General features: G+C 38.6%; 1 protein-coding gene and 1 non-coding gene across 12 annotated transcripts in view; one reads left to right on the top strand and one right to left on the bottom strand.

Moving 5' to 3' along the window:
• The window catches only part of MON2 (MON2 homolog, regulator of endosome-to-Golgi trafficking), a 133,609-nt gene that overhangs the window by 38,978 nt on the left and 75,648 nt on the right, over positions 1 to 18,983 (bottom strand). For 7 of the 11 annotated variants that reach the window (XM_030822310.1, XM_030822314.1, XM_030822308.1 and 4 more), the window contains 6 exons: positions 18,579 to 18,680; positions 16,717 to 16,719; positions 16,477 to 16,587; positions 14,427 to 14,602; positions 11,650 to 11,812; positions 8,314 to 8,607 (listed from right to left, as the gene is read on the bottom strand). In XM_030822310.1, the coding sequence (XP_030678170.1) occupies positions 8,314 to 8,607; positions 11,650 to 11,812; positions 14,427 to 14,602; positions 16,477 to 16,587; positions 16,717 to 16,719; positions 18,579 to 18,680 (849 nt within the window). The remainder of the gene's footprint in view (positions 1 to 8,313; positions 8,608 to 11,649; positions 11,813 to 14,426; positions 14,603 to 16,476; positions 16,588 to 16,716; positions 16,720 to 18,578; positions 18,681 to 18,983) is intronic. The other 4 variants (XM_030822311.1, XM_030822309.1, XM_004089597.3 and 1 more) reach the window with 1 other exon arrangement.
• LOC115837489 lies at positions 15,800 to 15,903 on the top strand. The gene has a single exon (XR_004032521.1). It is a non-coding gene; the product is annotated as a U6 spliceosomal RNA (small nuclear RNA).

The following is an 18,983-nucleotide window of genomic DNA, read 5'->3' on the forward strand; positions in this document are numbered from 1 at the left end:
AAAATTAGCCAGGCGTGGTGGTGGGCGCAGGTAGTCCCAGCTACTCAGGAGGCTGAGGCAGGAGAATGGCGTGAATCTGGGAGGTGGAGCTTGCAGTAAGCGGAGATCACACCACTGCACTCCAGCCAGAGTGACAGAGCAAGACTCCATCTCAAAAACAAAAAAATAAAACAAAAAAATACACAGGGGGTGGAGCCAAGATGGCCGAATAGGAACAGCTCTGGTCTACAGCTCCCAGCGTAAGCCACACAGAAGACGGGTGATTTCTGCATTTCCAGCTGAGGTACCACGTTCATCTCACTAGGGAGTGCCCAATAGTGGGTGCAGGACAGTCGGTGCAGCGCACCGTGCGCGAGTCGAGCCGAAGCACGGCGAGGCATTGTCTCACTCAGGAAGCACAAGGGGTCAGGAAGTTCCCTTTCCTAGTCAAAGAAAGGGGTGACAGACGGCACCTGGAAAATTGGGTCACTCCCACCCTAATACTGCACTTTTCCAACGGGCTTGGAAAAAGGCACACCAGGAGATGGTGTCCTGCACCTGGCTCAGAGGGTCCTACGCCCACGGAGTCTTGCTGATTGCTAGCAAAGCAGTCTGAGAACAAACTGCAAGGCGGCAGCGAGGCTGGGGGAGGGGTGCATGCCATTGCCCAGGCTTGCTTAGGTAAACAAAGCAGCCAGGAAGCTCTAACTAGGTGGAGCTCACCACAGCTCAAGGAGGCCTGCCTGCCTCTGTAGGCTCCAACTCTGGGGGCAGGGCACAGACAAACAAAAAGTCAGCAGTAACCTCTGCAGACTTAAATGTCCCTGTCTGTCAGCTGTGAAGAGAGTAGTGGTTCTCCCAGCATGCAGCTGGAGATCTGAGAATGGGCAGACTGCCTCCTAAAGTGGGTCCCTGATGCCCGAGCAGCCTAACTGGGGTGCACCCCACAGTAGGGACAGACTGACACCTCACTCGGCCAGCTACTCCTCTGAGACAAAACTTCCAGAGGAACGATCAGACAGCTGAATTTGTGGTTCATGAAAATCCACTGTTCTGCAGCCACCGCTGCGCACACCCAGGCAAACAGGGTCTGGAGTGGACCTCTAGCAAACTCCAACAGACCTGCAGCTGAGGGTCCTGTTAGAAGGAAAACTAACAAACAGAAAGGACACCCACACCAAAAACCCATCTGTACATCACCATCATCAAAGACCAAAAGTAGAAAAAACTACAAAGATGGGGAGAAAACAGAGCAGAAAAACTGGAAACTCTAAAAAGCAGAGCGCCTCTCCTCCTCACGCAGTTCCTCACCAGCAACGGAACAAAGCTGGATGGAGAATGACTTTGACGAGTTGAGAGAAGAAGGCTTCAGACAATCAAATTACTCCGAGCTACAGGAGGAAATTCAAACCAATGGCAAAGAAGTTAAAAACTTTGAAAAAAAGTTAGACGAATGTATAACTAAAATGACCAATGCAGAGAAGTGCTTAAAGGAGCTGATGGAGCTGAAAGCCAAGTTTCGAGAACTACGTGAAGAATACAGAAGCCTCAGTAGCCGATGCGATCAACTAGAAGAAAGGGTATCAGTGATGCAAGATGAAAACAATGAAATGAAGCGAGAAGGGAAGTTTAGAGAAAAAAGAATAAAAAGAAACGAACAAAGCCTCCAAGAAATATGGAACTATGTGAAAAGACCAAACCTACGACTGATTGGTGTACCTAAAGTGACGGGGAGAATGGAACCAAGTTGGAAAACACTCTGCAAGATATTATCCAGGAGAACTTCCCCAGTCTAGCAAGGCAGGCCAACATTCACATTCGGGAAACACAGAGAACGCCACAAAGATGCTCCTCGAGAAGAGCAACCCCAAGACACGTAATTGTCAGATTCACCAAAGCTGAAATGAAGGAAAAAATGTTAAGGGCGACCAGAGAGAAAGGTCGGGTTACCCACAAAGGGAAGCCCATCAGACTAACAGCTGATCTCTCGGCAGAAACGCTATAAGCCAGAAGAGAGTGAGGGCCAATATTCAACATTCTTAAAGAAAATAATTTTCAACCTAGAATCTCATATCCAGCCAAACTAAGCTTCATAAGTGAAGGAGAAATAAAATCCTTTACAGACAAGCAAATGCTGAGAGATTTTGTCACCACCAGGCCTGCCCTAAAAGAGCTCCTGAAAGAAGCACTAAACATGGAAAGGAACAACCGGTACCAGCCACTGCAAAAACATGCCAAATTGTAAAGACCATCGATGCTAGGAAGAAACTGCATCAACTAACGAGCAAAATAACCAGCTAACATCATAATGACAGGATCAAATTCACACATAACAATATTAACTTTAAATGTAAACGGGCTAAATGCTCCAATTAAAAGACACAGACTGGCAAACTGGATCAGGAGTCAAGACCCATCAGTGTGCTATATTCAGGAAATCCATCTCACGTGCAGAGACACATATAGACTCACAATAAAGGGACGGAGGAAGATCTACCAAGCAAATGGAAAACAAAAAAAGGCAGGGGTTGCAATCCTAGTCGCTGATAAAACAGACTTTAAACCAACAAAGATCAAAAGAGACAAAGAAGGCCATTACATAATGGTAAGGGGATCAATTCAACAAGAAGACCTAACTATCCTAAATATATATGCACCCAAGAGAGGAGCACCCGGATTCATAAAGCAAGTCCTGAGTGACCTACAAAGAGACTTAGACTCCCACACAATAATAATGGGAGATTTTAACACCCCACTGTCAACATTAGACAGATCAATGAGACAGAAAGTTAACAAGGATACCCAGGAATGGAACTCAGCTCTGCACCAAGCAGACCTAATAGACATCTACAGAACTCTCCACCTCAAATCAACAGAATATACATTTTTTTCAGCACCACACCACACCTATTCCAAAATTGACCACATAGTTGGAAGTAAAGCTCTCCTCAGCAAATGTAAAAGAACAGAAATTATAACAAACTGTCTCTCAGACCACAGTGCAATCAAACTAGAACTCAGGATTAAGAAACTCACTCAAAACCGCTCAACTACATGGAAACTGAACAACCTGCTCCTGAATGACTACTGGGTACATAATGAAATGAAGGCAGAAGTAAAGATGTTCTTTGAAACCAATGAGAACAAAGACACAACATACCAGAATCACTGGGACACATTCAAAGCAGTGTGTAGAGGGAAATTTATAGCACTAAATGCCCACAAGAGAAAGCAGGAAAGATCTAAAATTGACACACTAACATCACAATTAAAAGAACTAGAAAAGCAAGAGCAAACACATTCAAAAGCTAGCAGAAGGCAAGAAATAACTAAAATCAGAGCAGAACTGAAGGAAATAGAGACACAAAAAACCCTTCAAAAAATTAATGAATCCAGGAGCTGGTTTTTTGAAAAGATCAACAAAATTAATAGACCGCTAGCAAGACTAATAAAGAAGAAAAGACAGAAGAATCAAATAGATGCAATAAAAAATGATAAAGGGGATATCACCCCTGATCCCACAGAAATACAAACTACCATCAGAGAATACTACAAACACCTCTATGCAAATAAACTAGAAAATCTAGAAGAAATGGATAAATTTCTCGACAAATACACCCTCCCAAGGCTAAACCAGGAAGAAGTTGAATCTCTGAATAGACCAATAACAGGCTCTGAAATTCTGGCAATAATCAATAGCTTACCAACCAAAAAGAGTCCAGGACCAGATGGATTCACAGCCGAATTCTACCAGAGGTACAAGGAGGAACTGCTACCATTCCTTTTGAAACTATTCCAATCAATAGAAAAAGAGGGAATCCTCCCTAACACATTTTATGAGGCCAGCATCATCCTGATACCAAAGCTTGGCAGAGACACAACCAAAAAAGAGAATTTCAGACCAATATCCTTGATGAACATCGATGCAAAAATCCTCAATAAAATACTGGCAAACCGAATCCAGCAGCACATCAAAAAGCTTATCCAACATGATCAAGTGGGCTTCATCCCTGGGATGCAAGGCTGGTTCAACATATGCAAATCAATAAATGTAATCCAGCATATAAATGGAACCAAAGACAAAAACCACATGATTATCTCAATAGATGCAGAAAAGGCCTTTGACAAAATTCAACTACCCTTCATGCTAAAAACTCTCAATAAATTAGGTATTGATGGGACGTATCTCAAAATAATAAGAGCTATCTATGACAAACCCACAGCCAATATCATACTGAATGGGCAAAAACTGGAAGCATTCCCTCTGAAAACTGGCACAAGACAGGGATGCCCTCTCTCACCACTCCTATTCAACATAGTGTTGGAAGTTCTGGCCAGGGCAATCAGGCAGGAGAAGGAAATAAAGGGTATTCAATTAGGAAAAGAGGAAGTCAAATTGTCCCTGTCTGCAGATGACATGATTGTATATCTAGAAAACCCCACTGGCTCAGCCCAAAATCTCCTTAAGCTCATAAGCAACTTCAGCAAAGTCTCAGGATACAAAATCCATGTACAAAAATCACAAGCATTCTTGTACACCAATCACAGACAAACAGAGAGCCAAATCATGAGTGAACTCCCATTCACAATTGCTTCAAAGAGAATAAAATATCTATGAATCCAACTTACAAGGGATTTGAAGGACCTCTTCAAGGAGAACTACAAACCACTGCTCAATGAAATAAAAGAGGATACAAACAAATGGAAGAACATTCCATGCTCATGGGTTGGAAGAATCAATATCGTGAAAATGGCCATACTGCCTAAGGTAATTTATAGATTCAATGCCATCCCCATCAAGCTACCAATGACTTTCTTCACAGAATTGGAAAAAACTACTTTAAAGTTCATATGGAACCAAAAAAGAGCCCGCATCACCAAGTCAATCCTAAGCCAAAAGAACAAAGCTGGAGGCATCACGCTACCTGACTTCAAACTACACTACAAGGCTACAGTAACCAAAACAGCATGGTACTGGTACCACAACAGAGACATAGATCAATGGAACAGAACAGAGCCCTCAGAAATAATGCCGCATATCTACAACTATCTGATCTTTGACAAACCTGACAAAAACAAGAAATGGGGAAAGGATTCCCTATTTAATAAATGGTGCTGGGAAAACTGGCTAGCCATATGTAGAAAGCTGAAACTGGATCCCTTCCTTACACCTTATACAAAAATTAATTCAAGATGGATGAAAGACTTACATGTTAGACCTAAAACCATAAAAACCCTAGAAGAAAACCTAGGCAATACCATTCAGGACATAGGCATGGGCAAGGACTTCATGTCTAAAACACCAAAAGCAATGGCAACAAAAGCCAAAATTGACAAATGGGATCTAATTAAACTAAAGAGCTTCTGCATAGCAAAAGAAAGAATCATGAGAGTGAACAGGCAACCTACAGAATGGGAGAAAAATTTTGCAACCTACTCATCTGACAAAGGGCTAATATCCTGAATCTACAATAAACTCAAACAAATTTACAAGAAAAAAAGAAACAACCCCATCAAAAAGTGGGCAAAGGATATGAACAGACACTGCTCAAAAGAAGACATTTATGCAGCCAAAAAACACATGAAAAAATGCTCATCATCACTGGCCATCAGAGAAATGCAAATCAAAACCACAATGAGATACCATCTCACACCAGTTAGAATGGCCATCATTAAAAAGTCAGGAAACAATGGGTGCTGGAGAGGATGTAGAGAAATAGGAACACTTTTACACTGTTGGTGGGACTGTAAACTAGTTCAACCATTGTGGAAGTCAGTGTGGCGATTCGTCAGGGATCTAAAACTAGAAATACCATTTGACCCAGCCATCCCGTTACTGGGTCCATACCCAAAGGACTATAAATCATGCTGCTATAAAGACACATGCACACGTATGTTTATTGTGGCACTAGTCACAATAGCAAAGACTTGGAACCAACCCAAATGTCCAACAACGACAGACTGGATTAAGAAAATGTGGCACATATACACCATGGAATACTATGCAGCCATAAAAAATGATGAGTTCATGTCCTTTGTAGGGACATGGATGAAACTGGAAACCATCTTTCTCAGTAAACTATCACAAGGACAAAAAACCAAACACTGCATGTTCTCACTCATAGGTGGGAATTGAACAATGAGAACACGTGGACACAGGAAGGGGAACATCACACTCCGGGGACTGTTGTGGGGTTGGGGGAGGGGGGAGGGACAGCATTAGGAGATATACCTAATGCTAAATGACGAGTTAATGGGTGCAGCAAACCAACATGGCACATGGATACATATGTAACAATCCTGCACATTGTGCACATGTACCCTAAAACTTAAAGTATAATAATAAAATTAAAAAAAAAAAAACACATACATACAAAGGTAAGGAGAGGGGTTCAGGACAAAAGTAGAATTATTGGAGACGGCTCATGCATGTAATCCCAGTGCTTTTTTTTTTTTTTTTTTGAGACGGAGTCTTGCTCTGTCACCCAGGCTGGAGTGCAGTGGCATGATCTCGGCTCACTGCAAGCTCCGCCTCCTGGGTTCATGCCATTCTCCTGTCTCAACCTCCCGAAAAGGTGGGACTACAGGCGCCCGCCACCATGCCCAGCTAGCTTTTTTGTGTGTGTGTTTTAGTAGAGACGGGGTTTCACCGTGTTAGCCAGGATGGTCTCGATGCCCTGACCTTGTGATCCACCCACGTCGGCCTCCCAAAGTGCTGGGATTACAGGCATGAGCCACCGCGCCCGGCCAATCCCAGTGCTTTGGAAGGCCATAAAGTGGGGAGGATTGCTTGAATCCCAGAGTTTGCCGGGGCAATATGGTGAGACTATCTCTACAAAAAAAAATTTAAAAATTAGCTGGGCTTGGTAGTGTGAGCCTACAGTCCTAGCTACTCAAGAGACTGAGGTGGGAGGATCGCTTGAGCCTGGCAGGTCAAGGCTATAGTGTGCTATGATCAGGCCACTGCACTCAAGCCTGGGTGACAGAGCAAGACCCTATCTTTCACTTACAAAAAAAGACCAACTGTAGCCTATGAATAATTTCTGTGTTTCTCAAAGCGTGGTCTCTGAACTAACCAGCAGCATCAAGCTTCACCCAGGAACTTGATAGAAATACAAATTCTCAGGCCTCACTCCAGGCCAAAATAATCAGAAACTCAAGTTTGGGGAGGGCTGACAATAGTGGCTCAACATTCTGTGCTTTAACAAGTCTTCAAGGTGATTCTGTTACACTCTAATGTTTAAGAGACTGAAGTAGAATAGTCTGGAAATCAATTACAGAAAATAAGACAATGCAAGGGGTGTGAGAAGAAAATCATTAAGAATTAAGCAGCAAGAAGACAAAAAATGAAGTTGCTTGAAAGGAAAATTAGAATCAGAAAAGTATTAGATTAAAAACAAACTGTATGGGAGAATTAAGCATGTTTGTGATCTGAGGAGGAACTATGGGATGGAATTGAAATAGAAGACAGAAGGAAAGAGGGCTTTTACTATAATAGATATGGGGTTTCACCATATTGGCCAGGTTGGTCTTGAACCCCTGATCTCAGGTGATCCTGCTGCCTCAGCCTCCTAAAGTACTGGGATTACAGGCATGAGCCACCATGCCCAGCCCATTAATTTTTTAAGAAGACATTTTGGGGTCCACTAATTTGAAAAACTCACAAAAGCAAGTGAAAGGATTATAAAAACAGAATTTTATTATAATGGAACAGATGGAACAAAAAAGATGAGACTTTTAGCAAAGAGGGAATGATCACTAATAAACTGCTGATTTTATCAGAAGTTTCAAAAGAAGAAAAAAATGAAAATGTAATTTAATGAATAAACATTACATGTACAATATACCATTTGGAGGTTACTTTTGTTTGGTGAGCCTACAAGTAAACTTCATTGCTATTGATATTCATCTGTTAATAAAATTCTCTTTTGATTATATTTAAATTACATATCTATAAGTAGACCTCAAAAGTAAAACAAACAAAAACCCCAAAAGCTTTCCACTCTATGGTAAGGGATTGATTACCCTTTGTTGTTTAGTAACTCCTGGTTTTTACCATTTGGGAAAACGGGGGGGAAAAAAGGAGAAAGGCAAAGGCAGAAATCACGAGAGTGATAATAAGAGATGAAGACAGAAACAGAGATAAGGCTGTTAATATTTAATTTGCTCTGTATGAGGTACAATTTACAATATGACACAGTTATTTCCTGTTTTGTCAAATACACAAATGCATGGAAATTCTTTAAAAATTAAAAGAAATAAGTTTAACTGAAAAAGTATTAATATATAAGCATGTCTCATTAAAAGCTGACAGTCCAATCTATTTTACAATACCTTCCAGATAACAGTGTGCCAGGTTGAATGCTGTAATAAAGTTCCATGCGCACCAATTGTAGAAAACAGAGTTTGCCCTGCACTCTTCCTGACAGCAGGACGGGGATCCACACATAGTTCACCCAATTTCGCATAAAGACATAACCACAAGCAATCAAATGGCGGTGCAGGGTGGAATGGCCGATTTAAAACAACTCCTTTCTCTTCTGCCTGCTTTTGCTGTGCTGCCTCTTCCTTATTTAGTTCTTTTTCAATAGTTTCCCCTCTTTGGAAAAAATAATCTGAAATATTCCACTAAAAAGCAAAGTAGAAAAATATTAGTTCATTCAAGGTTTTGTTTTAAACACATAAATATGCAACATGTGGCTGTTTTACCTTTCAGAGTAAAACTTTAAAAACATTACTTCAAAAATCTCTTTCCTAGTAGAATAGATTGAATGAAAACATCTCTTCTTCTGTCAGTGTCTCTACATTATTTCAGGAGAAAGTGAGGAAACAATCTTGTGCTAACATTTTTTTTTTTTTACTTTTTTATTATAAAAAATGTCAAGAAGAATAGTATAAGGAACTTGAACATATTGATATATCTACCACCTAAATATAACAACTGTTAACTATAAAAAATATAACTATAATATCATTACCACCCTAACCATGTTAACAATTCCTTAATATTGTTTAATAAGTTTGTAATTCCATACAAGAGCAATTACTGTTTCCAAACATATCTTATATTAATGATAATTATGCCAATGGTTAAAATGTAGAGAATCCAGTACTGTGGACATAAATGTAAAATAAAGGAGGTGCTATCCAGCAGTAATTTAAGCAATGCTGAACTAGCCACCCACTTGCAATCATATATGCAACATGCTTACATTTTTTCCCATGTAAAAATGGGAAAAATAATAGTAATAGTAAAATACAGTTGTCCCTCGGTATCCGTGGGGGATTGGTTTCAGGACCTCCCACCCCATACCCAAATCCACAAATCCTCAAGTCCGTTATATAAAATGGTGTAGTATTTGAATATAACCTACACACATCCTCCCGTATACTTTGAATAATACTAGGTAACTTTTAATACCTAACATAAGGTAAATGCTATGTAACTAGTTGTTATACTGCATTGTTTAGGTAATATTGACAAGAAAGCCTGTACATGTTCAGTACAGACACAACTATCCTGTTTTAAAAAAAAATTTTCTATTTATAGTTGGTTGAATCTACAGATGCAGAAGCCACAAATATTAAGAGCAGAACACAGGAAGAGCTGAATGTAGTAACTTATCTAGCTTGTGAGGAAAATTTAAAGTTCAAATTTATAAAACTTCTGAGTTTTAATACACATTTAAAAGATTCTAAATAATTGTCTTTAAATATATGTTGAAAACAATTCTGTGCATGTTTATTTCATGTAATGTTAACAATTCTCTAAGATTTCATTACAGAGATACCTTGTTTTATTGCACTTCTCTTTGTTGTGCTTCACAGATAATTGCAATTTTTATAAATTGCAATTTATAAAGGTTTGTGGTAACCCTGCATTGAACAAGTCTGTTGGCACCATTTTTTTCCAGCAGCATGTGATCACTTTGTGTCTCTGTGCCACATTTTAGTAATACTTGTAATATTCCAAACTTTTTAATTATTACTATGTCTGTTATGGTGATCTATGATCCGTGATCTTTGATGTGACTATTGTAACTATTTGGGGGCACATGAGCCGTACCTATGTAAGATGGCAAACTTAAAGTGAGTTTTCTAACCGTTTCATCATCAGGTTGTTTCCTCATCTTTTTATTTCTTCTCAGGCCTCCCTATTTCTTCAGATACAACAACAGTGAAATTAGGCCAATTAACCCTACAATGACCTGTAAGTGTTCAAGTAAAAGGAAGAGTCGCATTTCTCTCACTTTCAGTCAAAAGCTAGAAATAATTAAGCTTAGTGAGGAAGGCATGTTGAAAACCAAGACAGGCCAAAAGCTGGGCCTCTTGTGCCAGTGAGCCAAGTTGTGAATGCACAGGATAAGTTCTTGAAGGAAACGAAAAGTGCTACTCCAAAGAACAAACAAATGATAAGAAAGTACATCCTGGTGGGCACCTGTAATCCCAGCTACATGGGAGGCTGAGGCAGGAGAATCACTTGAAGCCAGGAGGCAGAGGTTGCAGTGAGCCAAGATCATGCCACTGCATTTCAGCCTGGGCGACAAGAGCAAGACTCCGTCTCAGAAAAAAAAAAAAAAGAAAGAAAGAAAGAAAGAAAGAAGAAAGTACACCAGCCTTATTGATGGTATCAAGAAACTTTTAGCTGTCTGGATAGAAGGTCAAACGAGCTACAAGATTCCCTTAAGCCAAAGCCTAATCCAGAGCAAGGCCCTAATTCTCCTCAATTCTATAAAGGCTGAGCAAGGTGAGGAAGCTGCAGAAGAAAGGTCTGAAGCTAGCAGGGGCTAGTTCATGAGGTTTAAGAAAAGACGTTATCACCATAACCTACAAGTACAAGGTGAAGCAGCAAGTGCTGATGTAGAAGCTGTAGCAAGTTATCCAGATCTAGCTAAGATCACCGATGAAGGTGGCTACACTGACCAACAGATTTTCAACGCAGACAAAACAGCCTTTTTATTATTATTATTATTTTTTACAGAGACAAGGTCTGGGTCTGTCTCCAAGGCTGAAGTGCAGTGCTGTGATCATAGCTCACTGCAGCCTCCAATTCCTGGGCTCAAACAATCCTCCCATCCCAGCTTCCCATGTAGCTGAGACTACAGGTGTGCACCACCATACACAGCTAATTTTTAGTAGAGATGGGAGTCTCATTTTATTGCCCAGGCTGGTCTCAAACTCCTGGCCTCAGCAATCCTCCCACCTCAGCCTCCCAAAGTGCTGGGATTATAGGCATCAGCTACCATGCCCAGCCTGAAACAGCCTTCTACTTGAAGATGTCATGTAGGACTTCCATGGCTAAAGATAAAAAGTCAATGCTTGGCTTCAAGGTTTCAAAGTACAAGCTGATTTTCTTGTCAGGGGCTAATGTAATTGGTTCACATAAAAGTCAGCTGAAGATTTCCCTTGCATATACTATTGTTTACTAAACTCTTTCATGACAAACTCTGTAAAACCCAAACTTCAGCTCAACGTATGAAAATTATTTCAAAATTTTGTTATTAATATTTAAGTGATGTTATTTAATCCTTCACACAGATGTAAGTTTGAAATTTAAAAGCCATATAAACAATTTGCAAAGAGCTAAAAGTATATTTGCTTAGCATTCACTCCCAACTGAGTAACAATGATTTCTAAATTATATTATATTCTAAGGACAATGATACTTACCAATAAACCTATTGAAGTTAAACTAATATTGAGTTCTTGGTTATGGAGGCCAAAGCTACCTGCAACATCTACAACTATTTGCAGGCAAGTACAAGGCATTGTTGGTAGAAAATCTGTCACAACCAACTGAAGACACTGGAATGCAGTTCGTATCAAGGATTCTCTGAAAACAAAAGAAATGTATACAGATGCACTTATTTTATTTATTTATTTTTGAGACAGGGTCTCACTCTGTCACTCAGGTTGGAGTGCAGTGGTGCGATCACGCCTCACTCTCAACCTCCCTGGATCATGTGATCCTCCCACCTCAGCTTCCCCAGTAGCTGGGACTACAGGTGCACACCCCCATGCCTTTTTTTCTTCTTTCTTCTTTTTTTTTTTTTGTGGAGACAGGGTCCCACTATGTTGCCTCGGCTGGTCTCAATTTCCTGGGCTCAAGCGATCCTCCTGCCTTAGCCTCCCAAAGTGCTACGATTACAGGCATGAGCTACCACACCCAGCCTTACTTATGCATTTAAAAGAAATGTGTAAAAATACATACCTTACAATAATTTGAAGTACAATTTTATTGTAGAATTTAAACAAGAAACTCTTTCCTAATATCGATCATAAAGTATTTTAACATTTACATAAATGTAAAAAAGATATGCTTACTTAAACAAATTAACAAAAACAAAGAAAGAAGCTTACAGGCAATAAGAAATAAAAACAAATTTAAAAATAAAGTATTAACATCATATTACTTCTATTTGTATTTCATACCAACTAACCAAAGAAAACTTAGACAATAAATGAGAATGGGAAGTCTGCTACAGTTATTTTTCTCCTCACTGTATCCCTGATATCTAGTACAGTGCCCAGTACATGTAAATACACACAATTTACTGAAAAAGAGCTCCTCATTCTTTTATATCCGTACATATCTTATTTAAATCTCCAAAGAAATATAAAAACCCACATCCAGTCAGTGAGAAAAGAGTAAATTTTGAATTTCAAATAAAGATAATAAGAAGTATTTAGTTTTGGAGAAAAATCCTGATGGTAAAAAATAATAATGAAAATGGTAAGGATAATTGCTAATACTCTGAGTGCTTAGTATGTCACATACTTTCTAAGTGTTTTACACCCATTATTTCATTATACCCTTACTACAATGCCCTATTTAATACACCACATTTTAGGTTGGGAGAAGACACTTAAGCTTGATCTAAGCTGATCTCTTCAATTTAAGCATCTCAATATTTTGTAGTATTTAAAGAATTTTATTACTATAAATAGTTAAGAAAAATTAACTTTCCATAATATTCTCAAGCATCTTGGTCATCTACAACTTCTGAACTAGTCATCAAAACAAAAGTGTGTTACTGCAGAATTACAGAAAAATCTATCCAAGGTCTGTCTGCTTAATCTCTCCACTGCAATCTCCTACCCCAAAAGTTAAACAAGTCCGTATGTCCCCTCCAAATTTGCTCTTCCTTGTGTATCCCCTATTTAGTTAATGATACTACCATCCCCCACTAAACTGCCTAAGTCAGAAATCTAGAAGTCACTCCTGATTGCTATTTTCCCCTATGCCCCGCTACAGTCAATCCGTTAAGTAGCTCAAATCCATCTCTTATTTCTAGTGAGCACTTGTAGGCATTCTCATTTCCCACCTTCCCTTCCATGCTGCTGTCACAGTGATATCTATCAAATTCATATATGATTATGTCATTCCTCTGCTTAAAATCCCAAAATGTCTCCCACATGAATTCTGGATACATTCAAATCATTTATATAAGCATATAAATCTCCTTCATAATTTTGCCTCTGTCCTCCTTCTGAAGGTTTCTTTTTTTGTGGCATAACAAACTACAGTCATGTATTGCTTACTGACGAGGATATGATCTGAGAAATGTGTCATTAGGCGATTCTGTTGCTGTATGAACATCACAGAGTTTACTGACACAAACCTAGATGACATAACCTACTACACACCTGGGCTATATGGTATATTATTGCTCCTGGGCTACAAACCTGTACAGCTTGCTCCTGTCCTGAATACTGTAAGCAATTGTAACACAATATAAGTATTTATGTACTGAAACATATCTAAACATAGAAAAGGTACAGTAAAAACAGAGTACTAAAATCTTATGGGACCTCCATCATATATGTGGTCTGTTGTTGACTGAAACGTCAGGCAGCGTATAACTATACCTTCTCGCTAGGATTCTATGTCTAAGGCAGGAGCTATTTACCTGTGTAATCAGAATAACTATCATGCATAGTATCTGAAATACACTATGCACAGAATAAATGTTTAATAAATTAAAAAGTAACGAAAAAGTTACTTTACAGCAATTTCTGACTGCCTAATATATATAGGGAGGTCAAGCCCTAAATGCTATTTCACATCTTATCAAATAATTTATTTATTTTAACAAAACACAAGAACCCAATCTTTGGATGTGTTATAAAATTTGTTAGATTGTTTCATGTATCTTATAAGTAAGAATCATGTATTCTTGCATGAATGTCAAATAAAGAGCAATTTTTCCATCTTTCCAAACCAAAGGTGATCCCTAAAAATTGCCTGTAGCCACTTAGGGGTAGAGTTAAGAAAAACTATTACAGATCTTAGCCTTAAGCAGGAAGCGCATACATGAAAAAAATAACCACTATTTCAAGATTTTAGGATGGAGTCCTTTTCTACCTCTATCACTTTTTTGATGTTAATTTAATTTTATTTATATTTTGTTTTTCATACATACTTTTTCTCAATTTTAAATACTTACCCTTGATCATTTCTGATTGCTCCCATGACTCCAAGCACTAATGGCCATCCAGGCCCAAGACTGTCTCCCTGACTCTGCAGAATCTGCAACACACATTCTAACTGCTTGAGTCGAATATCTGGGTGATTAATATTGGACATCTCCTTTAATGGGTTCAATAAAAGCAACTGCAGCCTCTGAAAAGGGGGCAAGAAACTAATTAGGAAGAGAAGTCCAAAAAGACAAGAAGGCTTTGCTGTTGCTTTTCAAGTTTAAATTCATCTCCATTCAGACTACTATGGGAAACAGATATTTTTATGTTTTATTTTTTTTTGAAATGAAGTCTCATTCTGTCACCCAGAAGGCTGGAATGCAGTGGTGCAATCTTGGCTCACTGCACCCTCCGTCCCCTTGGTTCAAGTGATCCTCCTGCTTCAGCCTCCTGAGTAGCTGGGATTACAGGCATGTACTACCATGTCCAGTTAATTTTTGTATTTTTAGTAGAGACGGGGTTTCACCATGTTGGCCAGGCTGGTCTTGAACTCCTGACCTCAGGTGATCTGCCCACCTTGGCCTCCCAAGGTGCTGGGATTACAGGTGTGAGCCACCTTGCCCGTTTGGAATTTTTCTACTCATTTATCTAACAGTAATTATTAAAGACAAATCTATATTTTTAAGTAAGAGAAAAAAATCAACTTTCAAGATGTTAGATTTTAGGTAAATGGGTAGTTTTCTTACTTTAAAAGATACTAATTATAGACCCCATAAATAATAGAAATAAATTTCACTAAAGGAAATATATCTCTAGATACATTTGGAGAGAGGGAATCAATTCCCAATTTCTAAAATGACCTTTCATTTACTTTATTAATGTATATCACATGTATTTAAATGTAAAATTCTCAAGTGTAATGTAGTAATAGAAGCTATAATACTTATAAAAAATGAATAAAATGTAGCAGATATTAACAAAGATGACATAAAACCACGAAATTTGTTGGCGACTTAAAAAAAGCACTCTGTCTATCCCTTTCAGCATCTGAAAACCCTTCATTCTTAACTTTTTTCTCTCTAGGGGATTCATTTATTTGGTTCATTCACTGAATAAACATTTCTAAGCTTTCACTATGCACTAAGTATTAAGCTGGACATTGAGGATATCAAAATAAATGGAAAAGGGTATTATTTAAAAAAAAAAATCAAATTGTTGCAGAAGAACATATGAAATCATTAAATGTAAGCTCTATAAGCTTTATAATATCTTTTCTGTCTTGTTCATCACCTTATTCCAGGAGGTGTATTCAATAATTATGTGTTAACTCAATTTCTAGAATACAATTACAATACAATAAGATGATGAGGGCAATTGGAATGGTTATTAAATGCCTCATTCTGTGATTGCTTCAGTAGCACATATACTGAAATTGAAATGATACAGAGATTAGCACAGCCCCCGGGCAAGGATGACATGCAAATTCATGATGTACTCCATATTTTTATTTAAAAGATTAAAAAATAAATAAATGCCTCATTCCTACTCAGTCATGAAACAATAAAACTTTGGTAGACTTTTTAAAAAGTGGGTACAAATAATAGAGTCAGGACAAAGAATTCATGACAAAAGTAAACTCTGGAAGTAAAAAATAATTTAAAATTATTTTAAAATAAAAATCTATTTCATTGTGCTTGTTTCTTCTGCCACTTATTTTCTCCCCATGTAAGGGTACTGAGAAAAAAAAAAAAAAATCCAGGGACAGGTAAAGACCAAAGCAAAAGAGGCTCCAAAACAATACTTTAGCACTGCATGAAGAGGAAAACTTACAAACGTGAGACCAATTCCAGGTAATTTAACTTAGGTTAGTGTCATCCACAAGATGTTTAAAATTTTTTATGAAGACAGCCCTAAAAATCTCTTACCTTATGTAAGAGATTCAGGGCCTACATATAAAATAGAGTATTAAGTTAAAAACCCTACTCTTAGAATATGATCTACCTGATAAGAAAAAAATCACATATGGAGGAGGATAATTTTATATTGAGTATTCTTTTTAAAAAGTAAGGTTTTTATTACCTGGTTTTGTGAGAGTGGAGGATCATGGTTAAATGTTAATCCTGCTTTAATAAGGGAAGTTAAAGCTTCTGCTCCCCATTCTCTCATTCGAGAGTTTGGATGCTGGCAGACCTGAAGGTATATAAAATTAAGTTTAATTTGTATACTTAAGCTATGAATCACACATCAATTTTACATTTTATATCAAATGTTCAATAAGGGTTGGAAGAAAAATTACACCCAAAATGTAAGTTAGCTTACCTTCTGAATAAGGGCAAGAGCAAGCAATAGAGAGACAGAAGAAAAAAGATGAAACTAAAACAATTCACGGAAAAGAAAGGATTTCATAACAGTAAATTATATATCAGGGTAAACAAAAGAAGTAAGCTAATACCAAGGTTCTTAATTAAGTTTACCCTCATTAATCAAATAATATGTCACAGAGTTGCCCGTTGATGAGACCATCCATTAATGAAGGCATCTGCACATAGCCTTTAATCATTCATAAAAGTAATTCCAATAAAATGAGGGGAAAGCTCATGTACATCTGTTTTCCTTATTTATTGTATTATTATTATTTTTGAGACACAGTCTCTCACTTTGTCACTCAGTCTGGAATGCAGTGGCACAATCACAGCTCACTGCAGCGTCAACTTCCTGGGTTCAAGCAATTCTCTCCATTCAGCCTCCCAAGTAGTTAGAACCACAAGCATACACCACCAAGCCTGACTAATTTTTTAAATTTTTTGTAGAAATGGTGTCTCCCTATGTTGCCCAGGTTGGTCTTGAACTCCTGGGCTTAAGCAATCCTCCCACCTCAGCCTCCCAAAGTGCTGGGATTATAGGTGTGAGCTACTGCAGCCAGCCTGTTTTTCTTACTAAGAATAATACCTTTCCTAGGTTTCTAAATAACACAAAAGAACTATGGTAACCTAAACCTAACACAAACACACGTACTGGCAGAAGCAGCTTGTTTTTAAGCAGGAACTATTTATTAAGAATTATCTCAACCTGAATGTAAGACAATGTAAATCCAGGTAAAATTCTCCAGCACTATCTATAGTTAGTGTTACCAAACAGGTTTTCCCCTTTGCAGAAAGTTGTCTCATAATCAAGGCCAGGCGCAGTTGCTCACACCTGTAATCCAAGCACTTTGGGAGATCAAGGCGGGGTGGATCACCTGAGGTCAGGAGTTCCAAGACCAGCCTGGCTAATATGGTTATACCCCATCTCTACTACAAATACAAAAATAAGCCAGGTGTGGTGGTGCGTGCCTGTAATCCCAGCTACTCAGGAGGCTGAGGCAGGAGAATTGCTTGAACCTGGGAGGCGGAGGTTGCAGTGAGGCGAGATCTCACCACTGCACTCCAGCCTGGGTGACGGAGTTAGACTCCATCTCAAAAAGGAGAAAAAAAAAAAAGCTATCTCATGATGATAGCAAAGGCTATCAATGAGCAGTGTTTACTATTAACTCTATGCCCCAACTGCCTTGAAGTTTCAGAACTATCTGAAACTGAGGTGGGTCAAGAGACTGTATGGGCCGGGCGCGGTGGCTCAAGCCTGTAATCCCAGCACTTTGGGAGGCCGAGGCGGGCGGATCACGAGGTCAGGAGATCGAGACCATCCTGGCTAACAGGGTGAAACCCCGTCTCTACTAAAAATACAAAAAATTAGCCGGGCGTGTTGGCGGGCGCCTGTAGTCCCAGCTACTCGGGAGGCTGAGGCAGGAGAATGGCGTGAACCCCGGGAGGCGGAGCTTGCAGTGAGCCGAGATCGCGCCACTGCACTCCAGCCTGGGGGACAGAGCAAGACTCCGTCGCAAAAAAAAAAAAAAGAGACTGTATGATAAAAGAAAGGGGTCTCAAGCTAACAGCTGATTTCACTGATATTTCTCACTTTAAAATGTCACCCATTTTCAGCCAATAAAAGCAACCAATTCCTTCATGAAATAAATTACAAAACAACTTTAGTCCTTGATAAAATGTACAAACATAAGTAAGTACACGGTCAGGAAAGGGAGAAAAAAAAGTTAATGCTGATTTTTCAAATGGCTCTTTAGAATCATTAGCTTAGTGTGCAAATGTTTATTAAAAAATTAAATATATTTAAGAAAGAGAATTTACCTCAAGTAGATGGCCAGTCAGAGGTCTCCACAGAATTTCTATTCGGTGCATATTAACTAAACCAGTTTCTAACAATTTGGCAACAGCAAAAAGAGATGGTTCCTAGGGAGAAAATACATTGTATTTTGATAGTATAAGGAGAATTCTGAGTAATTAGACTATGAATAAAACTGAGAATACTCTGAAGAGCATGACTGAAATTAAAATTGACTGGTTAGTATAAAGTTAATAAATATAACAAAACCTAAGTTATCAAAGACAAGGCTTCCTGTCAACCTTAAGTATCCAAAATAGCTCCTAATTAGAAAATTTGGTTAGGAAGAGAATGCTTTAATAGGGAAGGGATGAAAATCCAAAAATCATACTAGACACATAGAATGTCTTCCAACCAGAAGGAAAGAAGCA

This window comes from Nomascus leucogenys, chromosome 11, assembly GCF_006542625.1.
Source record: "Nomascus leucogenys isolate Asia chromosome 11, Asia_NLE_v1, whole genome shotgun sequence".
NCBI lineage: Eukaryota > Metazoa > Chordata > Mammalia > Primates > Hylobatidae > Nomascus > Nomascus leucogenys.